This window comes from Myodes glareolus, chromosome 14, assembly GCF_982192425.1.
Source record: "Myodes glareolus chromosome 14, mMyoGla1.1, whole genome shotgun sequence".
Classification (NCBI taxonomy): Eukaryota; Metazoa; Chordata; class Mammalia; order Rodentia; family Cricetidae; genus Myodes; species Myodes glareolus.
The window spans coordinates 38,977,276-38,988,347 of NC_142039.1; the positions used below are offsets into that span (position 1 = coordinate 38,977,276).

General features: G+C 36.4%; 1 protein-coding gene across 1 annotated transcript; it reads right to left on the reverse strand.

Moving 5' to 3' along the window:
- Positions 1-9,795: 9,795 nt before the first annotated feature.
- LOC125417614 (olfactory receptor 2B11-like) lies at positions 9,796-10,746 on the reverse strand. Its single transcript, XM_048461170.2, has one exon. The coding sequence runs from the start codon at positions 10,744-10,746 to the stop codon at positions 9,796-9,798; it is 951 nt and encodes a 316-aa protein (XP_048317127.2).
- Between the last annotated feature and the right edge of the window lie 326 nt (positions 10,747-11,072).

Here is an 11,072-nt window from a genome sequence, read left to right on the forward strand (position 1 = left end):
ATAACCCACTCAGGGGAGGAGTTCAAACCTGAGTAACTGGGAGAAGGGGTTTTTAAGGGAAGAAACCACAGCCCAATAATCCGAAGGGGGTAGGGAGGGCGTCATAGAAAATTCCGAAAATCCAGTGATGATCACAAGGGGACAACTCCCTGTTTCTCAAGATTATAATCAGCTAGCTCCTGAAACAGAGTATTCCAAAAATACCAATGATAGTCACAAGAGGGAAACTCCCTGTTTCTCAAGATTATTCTCAAGATTATAATCAGCTAGTTCCTGAAACAAAGTATTCCAAAAATACCAATGGTAATCACAAGAGGGAAACTCCCTGTTTCTCAAGATTAGTCTCAAGACTACAATCTAACTTTATCTTCAGCTAGTTCCTGAAACAGTCATTGAACCAGCTAATCCTAGATTTCTGACTCTTCTCTCCCTGCTTAGATTTTTGGCTTTATGTTTTCCTGCTAGGGGGATCTGGATTTATCCAGGTCTTTCCGTCTTCAGAAAGGAAGCCTACAGGATAGACCCAGTTTAATTCTTCAAAGACCTAAGTTCAAAGTATGTAATATCTTCAGCAACAGGGATTCACCTTCAAGTTCTAATAGGCAAGCCAGGGCAATGGCAAAAGCTTCTATTGTTTGGGGAGAGTCTATTGGACTACCCTGACAAATAATCCAAATAGAGATTTCTTATGACTGCTAGTAGGGTTTTGTTGTCTATAATATTTGATGGGATTGTTGTATCACTAGTGTCTTAACTCTATTAAATATATATAATGTATGATATACAATATCTTCAATATATAATGTGTAATTTTAGTTAAAATATTATGATTCTCTGTGGCTTTTTGAAACATCCTTAGTGTTATTTATCTCCTCACCCTCTCTCCTTCTCTGTTGTCCTTCCTACCCCATCCCCAGTTTGAACTCTTTACTCTGTTACTCCCATCTCCTCCTTCTTAGCACGTGAATCCTACTACCGATTTCTCTAGAGTTCCTTCCCCTGCAATGGTCTCCTTTTATTTTCCTGGATTCTGCAGACACAGCAATTTGTATACACACACCTGAAGATTCATAGCTAAGAACCACAAATAAGAGCAAATGTGGTGTTTGACTGCCTGGGTTACCTCACTCCATGTGATATTTTCTTATTCTATCCATTTGCCTGCAAATCTCATGATTTCATTTTTTATTAACGAATCAATCCCACACCAGTTATGTTTTAAGGGGTTATTTATTTGGCGGGGGGTAAAACTTACATACACCATAAACCGTCAGGAAGGGAGCCTAGTCGCTTGAGCAGGAGCCGGGAGCAGCAGCCGAGACCGAGCACCGGAACCAAGAGCCGGAACCAAGAGAGCCTATTCCGGATATGCTTCTCTTTTTAAAAGAGAAATATACCACGCCCCAGTGGGCTGGTATTTCAGCAGCTATTGGCTGACGGAGCGGAAGTTGCTCCCCGCTGCACTGTGGGCTCGTATTTCAGCGACTATTGGTTGAGGCAGCGGAAGTTACTCCCACAACAATTTTTCTTTACAAATGAATATTATTTCATTCTGTATGTGAACAGTTTTGTCATTCACTCATGAGTTAAAGGATATTTAAGTTGTTTCTATTTCCTAGATCTTATGAATAGAGCAGCAGTGAACACAGCTGGGAAATTATCTGTAGCAGGATGTTGAGTCATTTGGACATATGTGAAGAAGCTGGTATAGCAGGGTCTATGGTAGATCTGTACTTACCCCCCCTTTTTTTTTAATTTTCCACACTGATTTCCAGAGAGGCTAGACAGTAAATGCGATTTTCCCTTTCCCCATAGCTACTCATTTTGATGATCTTAGCCTCTCTGACTGGGGTTAGATAAAACCCTTAAAATTGCTTTAGTTTCCATTTCCCTATCATTGCTAAGGATCTTGAACATTTAATGATGAACTTAGTCATTTCTGTGTCTTCTTTTTAGAACTCTCTGTTTAGATTCATGGGCCATTTTTTAAATGGGTAATTTGTATTCTTGACTCTTTTTTTTAATTCTTTATGTATTCTTGATATTAGTCCCCTGTCAGATGTATAACTGACAGATTCTCTCCAATTCTATGGGCTTCCCTTTTTCTGTTGATTGTTTCCTTTGATGTATAAAAGCTTCGTAGTTTTATAAGGTCCCAGTTATCATTTAATGACCTTGATTCTTAGGCAAAAACTTTTGTCAATTCCAAAAGTGCCTTCCTATATCTTGTAGAGTAGGGCTTGTGTTTTGTAGCAGTTTCAGTGTTCCAGGTTTCACACTGAGATCTTTCCTCTACTTGGAGTTAATTTTTATTCAGAGTAATAGATATAGTTCTAATTCCATTCTTCTGCATGTGGACATCCAATCTTGTCATAGCATTTGTCAAAGAAACTATTTTTCTCCAATATATGATTTAGAAATCTTTCTCAAATATCAAATGACTGTGGTTACATAGAGTCATATCAAGTCTTTTATTTTGTTTCATTTGTCTACATATCTGATTTGATACCAGAACCATACTCTATCATTATAACTTTGCAGTATTTCTTAAGATTTGGAATTACAGAGAGGACCAAGGGGTGAGTGCCACCCATCTGGAGGGACGTCCCCATTCTTTAGGCCCTCCATACCTGGGCAAAACCCCGGGCCCCTCCCCCACCTGCTTCAGCTTCTCTAGCCAGTCAGGAAGTCACCTGCACATAGACTGCTCACACCTCATCCCATCCATTGGACCCTGTAAGTTACAAGTACCACTCTGCCCACCCTCCTCCGCAACCTCAGTGGAACTCTGAAACACAACTTGCTACTACACAGAGATGACCAAGACAGGAATGCTGAAACACAAGCTGCGACTACACAGAAAGGACCAAGAGAGGAGCTCTGAAGCAGAAAATGTGACTGCACAGAGTGGACTAAGAGAGTGAACCAAGAGAGCAGACCGAGAGAGCAGGCTAAAAGATACCTCAGTGGTTCCCTGAGGCACCGACAGTGACAGTACAGAGCAGACCAAGAATAGTTCCCAAAGATGTAGACAGCCATTGTAAGGATTGATCTAAGAGACAAAGGCACTGGCAGCACCATTTGGAAGAAGAGCTGGTTACACACCAATGCAAGAATTCATTCAACAACCTAAAATGCAATATGGTAATACCAGAACCTAGTGGTCACACAACAGGAAGATTTGATCATCCTAACCCAGAAGAAGCAGAAGAAAATAATTTTAAATGTAACATTATGAGGATGGTGACCACCTTTAAAGAAGAAGTGAAAAATTCCCTTAAAGAAACTGAGGAAAATATAAAAAAAGAAATTAAAAGAGCTCAATAAATCACTCAAAGATACCCAAGAAAACCAAGAAAAATAAACAGGAAAAGTAAACAACTCAAACAGGACAAGACTTGAAGACTGACATAGAGGCAATGAAGAAAACACAAACCGAGAAAATTCTGGATATGGAAAATCTGGGAAAATGAAGAGGACTGACAGTGGCAACCTTAGCCAACAGAATACAAGAGATAAAAGAAAGAATCTCTACCAAATAGACTGGACCAAAAAAGTCCCCCTGGTATATAATAATCAAAATGCAAAACATACAGAATAAAGAAAGTCTATGAAGAACTGCAAAGGAAAAAGGTCAAGTAACACATAAAGGCAGACATATCAATTAGAATTACACCTGTCTTCTCAATGGAAACTATGAAAGCCAGAAGATTCTGGGCAGATGTGCTGCAGACACTAAGAGACCACAACTGCAAGCACAGACTACTATACCCAGCAAAGCTTTCAATCACCATCAATGGAAAAAACAGAATATTTAATGACAAAAACAGATTTAAATAATACATAGCCACAAACCTAGCCCTACAGAAAGTACCAGAAGGAAAACCCCAACCCAAGGAAGCTAACTGCACCCACAAAAACAAAGGCAACAGATAACCTCACACCAGCAAACCCTAAAGAAGAGAAAGACACAAACACTACCACCAAAAAATAACAGGAATTAACAAACACTGATCATTAATATTTCTTAATATCAATGAACTAAATTCACATTTAAAAAGACACAGGCTAACAGAATGGATACAAAAGCAAGATCTATTCTTCTGTTGTATACAAGAAACACACCTCAACCCCAAACACAGACACTGCCTCAGGGCTAAGGGTTGGGAAAAGATTTTCTAATCAAATGAACCTAAGAAACAAACTGGTGTAGATATTCTAATATCTAACAATATAGACTTCAAACTAAAATAAATCAGAAGAGAAGGAGGACACTTTATACTCATCACAGGAACAATCCATCAAGATAAAGTCTCAATCCTAAACACTATGCCACAAATACAAGAGCACCTGCACCTGCATATGTAAAAGAAGCATTACTAAAGTTTAAGTTGCACATCAAACCCCATACACTAATAGTAGGAGACTTCAACACTTCACTCTCACCAATGGACAGGTCAACCAGACAGAAACTTAACAGAGAAATAAGAGAACTAACAGACGTCATGACTGAATGGACTTAACATACCTCTACAGAACATTCCACCCAAACACACACAAAAAGACCATAAGCAACAGAAGAGAGGTTGCCCAAACTGCCCTTGCCCTGTAGTCAGATCAATGAATATCTTAAATGTTACCATAGAACCTTCATCCAACAACTGATAGAAACAGAGGCAGAGATCTACAGGGGAGCACTGGGCTGAGCTCCCAAAGTCCAATTGAAGGGTGGGAGGAATGAGAATATGAGCAAAGAGATCAAGACTATGATGGGGACACCCACTGAAACAATCTACCTGAGTTAATAGGAGCTCACCAACTCCAGCCGGAAAGGGAAGGAACCAACATAGGACCAAACCAGACCCTCTGAATGTGGGTGACAGTTGCATGGCTGGGGCAGACTATGGGACCAATGGCAGTGGCACCAGAATTTATCCCTACTACTTGTACTGGCTTGGAGCCCATCTTGGATGGATACCTTGCTCATCCTATATACAGTAGGGAGGGTGTTGGACCTTCTCCAAAGCCTTGTGTCTTACCCTCTCTGAGGAGTGGATGGCAGATGGCATGGGCAAGCGTGGGGAGTACATGGAGGGAATGGGAGGAGGAGAGGGACTGGGAACTGGGATTGGTAGGTAAAATTAAAAAAGGTAGTTTGTTTTCTTTTTTAAAAAAAATAAAATAAATTATAAAAAAGATTTGGAATTCTAATTCCTCCAGCATTCTTCTTTTTGCTTAGAATTTCCTTCATTATCTGGGTTCTTATGTGATTCTACAGGAATTTTAGGATTTTTTTTTTATATTTTGGTAAAGAATATTATGGGAATTCTGATTGGGATTGCTTTCCATATATAAATCGTTTTTGGCAGAATAGTTTATTTTATAATATTAATTCTACCAGTGCAGGAGCATAGGATACCATTACGTTTTCTATTGCACTCCTCAATCTTTTCCTTGGAGTTTTACATTTTTCATTGAATGGTACTTCATCTCCTTGGTTAGTCTCGTTTCTATATACATTGTTTTCCTTGGTGCTGTTGTAAGTTGTAGTGTATCCATGATCTTCCTCAGTGTGTTTATTGTTACTGTGTAGAAAAGTTACTGGTTTTTTGTCAGTTGGTTTTATATCCTTTCACTCTGTAAAATTGTTCTTAATCTGGAGATTTTTCTGTTAGAATTTTTGGGACCTTATATCATTCACCTTCTGCAAGTATGGATAATTTGACTCATTCTTTTTCTATTTTTTTCTTTGATTTTTTTTCACTTCTTATTGCTCTAGCTAGTGTTTCAAGAAGTGTATTGCAAAGAAGAGGGGAAAGTGAACATTTCTGTCTTGTTTTTTATTTTAATTGTACTACTTCAAGTTTTCTCCATTCAGGATGATATTGATTGTGTGTTTGTTATATATAGCTTCTAGTATGATAAGGTATGTTCCCTATAGTCCTATCCTCTCTAGTACTTTTATTATAAAAGCATGTCAAAGTTTTTTTCAAAAGGATTTATTTATCTACTAAAATAAGATTCTGATCTTTATCTTTATGTTTCATTCATATGATTTACTCCATTAATTTGATTATATAGGCTGAACCATTTCTGTAGCTCCAGGACAAAGACACCTTGATCATGGTGAGTGATATTTTTGATACATGCCTGTATTTATTTTGCAAATATCTTACTGAGGAATTTTGTGTCTATGTTCATTGGGATATTGGCTTGTGTTTTATTTCCTTGTGTTTTTCCCTGGTTTTTGTATTATGGTAATACTTGCTTCATTAAAGGAGTTTGAAATTTTTCCTTCTTTTGCTACTTTTAAAAATAATTTAAAAAGTATTGGCTTTAGTTCTTCTTTAAAGGTCTGGTAAAATTATGTTGTAAATATGTATGGGTCCATGTTGTTTTATTTTGGTTCAAAGGTTTTGTCTGTTTATTTTTGTTTTGCTCTCTGTTTCAATCTCTGCATTTGTTACTGGCCTGCTTAGGTCATTGATCTCTTCTGAGTATAACTTTGGTGGCTTGGCTCAATGTAGGAATTTAGTCATTTCTCTCATATTTTCTAGTGGAATAAGTTTTTAAAGTATTCCATGATAGTAATTTTATATTTTTGGTGTCTGTTATATGTTTCTATGTTAAGTTTTTTAAAAATTATTTGTTCTACTGATGTGGGATTCCCTTCTGCATGCTGTGAATATATTTTGCTATTATTGTTTAATAAAAAAGCTTTTATTCTGTGGCAGGGCAGAATAGAGCTGTGGGGAAAATTAAACTGAATGTTTGGAGAAAGGAGGCAGAGTCAAAGAAACGCCATGTAGCTGCCAAGGGAGACAGATTACCTGGAACCTTGCTAGTAGCTTTGTGGTAAAATGTAGAATGGTGGAAATGGGTTCATTTTAGATATAGGAGCTAGCTAGAATATGCTTGGGCTATTGGCCAAACAGTATTGTAATTTATACAGTTTCTGTGTGATTGTTTGAGGCAGCCGGGAAACGAACAAGTGGCCTCTGCCTACATTTTAGTATTTGAGATTATAAAATAATTACATAATTTCTCCTTTGTCTTTTGTCCTTCCAACTCCTTCCTCATATGCTTCTGTTATTTATTTCAATACCATGACCTCTTTTAAAATTAATTTTGTTGTGTAAAAATATGTGTATATAGTCCTAAGTTCATAAATACAACCTGCTCAATCTATATAATGTTATGTGTATGGATATTTTCAGGGCTGAAGCTTTGGTACGGGTGTTCTCTGGGGAAGATTATTATTCCTTCTTTAAACATTATTTAGTTTTAACTCTGTTAATTTCTTCTTTCTTTTGGTTAATTGGGCCAAGTGTTTGTCAACCTTGTTTATCTTCTCAATCTAAGTACTCTTAATCAAACATGAATCTACTTTCTGTTTATGTTCTTAGTCATTCTTTGTCAGTAATTACAGTGTCAATTTTTATCTTTATTGGGACCATAATTTTTCCTTGTTTGATTGTTTTTTTTAATTCACTTTCCAACAGATACTTCAGTTTTTCCCCTATGATGCCTTCACTAAGTGGATCATATAAAAATTTAGTGAGAAAGTTTTTTAGTAAAATTTTTGATGGAAAATTTTTGGACCTTGTTTTCTTATATAGTCCCATCTTGCTTGGAAATTGGTATCATTAAGTAGACCACATTAGTCAAAACTTAGTGATTACATTCCTAATTTTGTCTCCTGTGTGCTGGTATTGCCACCACACCAAGTTCAACATAGATTTTCATATAGGATTTCTTAAAATATTGATATAAAGCACATTTGTTTACACATGAGAAAATTGCAGACTTGTAAAACCTGCATTTGAGTATGTTCTTCAATATATTTACTGAGAAATAACAACCAGACTTGAATTTTAATGTTTTGACACAATTTGTCTATAATTATGCTTTTTTAAATGATTATTAGAGGTACAGAAACAGATGCTTACATATTCAGGATAAAGTATATTCAGTAGGAAGAGAGCAATAGTGTGTTTAATGTTTAAAGTGCAGTCAGTTAACATCTATTCATAAGTTATAACATTAGTAAGATGAAACAATTTTCCAATGAATACTGACTTTAAAATTGTAGACTAATCTTTACTATAAAAGTTATACCTTTAAAATAGTTATGCCTTAAAGTAGTATTTTACCATATTATTTATTTCTACTGATTAGTATTTCAGATACCTGGGGAGAAATATAAACTATTGTAGACAGTTTTCTCTCAGCTCTCAAACTATCATAACAGGCTACATACAATCAGCCCCAAGTTGAGATTTTACTTCTCTCCCTGTCTGTACCTCTTCTTTTTTTCTTTTCAGAGTCTGGTATTCAGTGTCTTCTAATGAATTGTTTTCTAGAATATACTGGTTTTTTTCTGATTTTTAACAGACATGGCTGTATTATGGAGCCAGTTAGCTACAAAAGAATGAAGTTTCTCTTTCTCTAGCAAAAGCAACATTTCTTCTTGCCTTACAGTCTACAGAGAGAAGTTTATTGTACCTATGTGAATGTATAGTGTACATGTATATACAATAGATAATGTGTACAATAAAGTACAAGTTGAAGAGCGAGATATCATCAGTTATAACTGGTTGGAATCAGTGTATATTGTATCTCATGTTTGTTTTCTATTAGTAGATTTTTTTGTTGTTGTTTGGAGGAAAATAATGGGTGGAGAATGAAGATTTTATATACATTCTTAGTTGTTAAAGAAGCAAAGAAACATATTCCTTAAACAGAAGTTGAAAGATGAAAGAATTGTTATGGTAAGGAACACAAAAGTATGAGACAATTACCAATTTATTTTACTGATATTATTAATAAAATAATAGATATCACCTCACAACATCATCAATCTTTCCGCTTCATTTCTCTGTAAAACTTCAAGATCTAATAGTCAGTTTAATTTATATTTTTCTTTACATTTTTATCCATTTTCTGTTTTCCATTTTGCTTGTCTATTTTACATCTCATTTCCCCCACTCCCAAAACTCTCAATACCAGAAATGACTTAAAACATTCTAAGGATATTAACCTAGAAAGATTGGCTTTAGACAAATAGCTCAAAAGAAAGGAATTCCTCAAGATTTTTAGAAAGTAAAAGTGAAATATTTTTAAGTATTTTCTTCTTGAAAGACTAGTGGATGTGTGGTTGACAGTTTACAAAATGTAGGATAATAACTTACTTAATCTTGCTGGCAATTCATGAAATAGTTATTTCTTTTTTCCAAGACAGGGTGTTTTTATATAGCTCCTGCTGTCCTGTCACTTACTACGTAGACCAGGCTGGCCTTGAACTCACAGAGATACATCTGTGATCTGCCTCCCAAGTGCTGGGACTAAAGGCACGCACCATTACACTCAGCTATGAAAGAGGAGATAATTCTTGAATATGAAATTTAAGCCTTGGTAAGTGGCAGGCTAAACTATTTTTTTTACTTATTTTCCAGAATGGCATTAAAATTTTGTTTTTGCTGTTTTGAGTCATCATCATCATTGTTGTTGTTGTTGCTATTACTGTAGCTTGATAAAATTGATCAGTAATAAACATTTATTTATTACCAATTCCTTAGGTTTCTACAACAAATCTCTAGATAGATACAAAGCAACTTAGTTATATGGTCATCTCCATGCTCATGTAGGCTGCAAACAAATTAGGCTTAGAGTTTATATTAAGTGAAGAAGCCATAGCAGGATGATGGAAAAACATATGTAGACAGAATAGAACTAATGAATGCTAAAGGGATAATGTTAAAACTGAAGTCACCAGTGCAGAGAATGGGTATAAAATTATGTTTGCTCTGTTCCCCTGTGATACAATGAGACAAGAAGTCTCTTCATCGCTCCTTTCATGTCCTTGTTCCTCAAAGTATAGATAAAAGGGTTAAGCATAGGAGTCACCAAACTGTAGAACAGGGACAGAAGTTTGTTCTTGTCCTGGGAATTAGAAGATGAGGGTTGTACATACATACTGATTACCGGTCCATAGAAAAGAGACACAACAACAACATGAGAACCACATGTATTAAAGGCTTTCTTCTTGCCCTCTGAGGAACGAATCCTAAGCACGGTAGCTACAATGAACCCATAGGAAATAAGAATAAGTGACAAGGGAACCAGGGAGTAGAAAGTCCCTACAATGGAGAGCATAGCTACGTTGAAGGCGGTGTTAGCACAGGACATCTTGATCATCACTGGGACCTCACAGAGAAAGTTGTCTACCTTGTTGTTTCCACAAAGTGGCAGCCTGACAGTGAGGGTTGATTGAAGCAAGGAGTTAGCCAAACCACTCAGCCATGCCGTGGATACCAGGAGGATGCAGAGTTGTTGGTGCATGATGGCTGAGTACCTTAGGGGCTTGCATATGGCCATGTAACGATCTAAAGACATCACAGCCAGGAGGATGCACTCTGTAGCCCCCAGAAAGTGAAAAACATAAAACTGTGTCACACAGCCTGCATAGCTGATAGATTTATCTGGGCCCCAAAGATTCAGAAGCAGCTGAGGGATGGTGGTTGTGGTAAAACACAGATCCAAGAAGGAGAGGTTGGAAAGGAAGAAGTACATTGGACTGTCCAGTTGAGAGTCTATCTTGGATACAACAATAATTGAGATATTTCCCAGCACTGTACAGACATAAGCCACAAGCACCATTATGAAGAGGGGCATTTCCAGCCATGGATGGTTGGAGAAACCCAAAAGAATGAAGATCTTTGGAGCACTTTCATTGCCTAGATTCATTACTTTTGTTGATTGGTGAATTCAAGAGAAGGTGAAGACTTGTATTTTAGTATAGAATTTCTATGGCAATTAAGATACTGAGTTAAAAAAAATTAAGAGACTTTTCTTGGAATGTCATTTCACTGGACTGATTTAATACTTGCAAGCGTGAACATTAATAGTCTAAAGAAAGAAATATTGTCCTTTAGTGTCTCCAAGATAAAGATTAATGAATGTAAACATTTAACCAAGAATTAATAATACAGAATATTTTAATAGAATAACAAACAAGTAAAGGAAAACTTAGACTGATCTTATGTGAGCTAGAAGAATAAATTGATGATTCT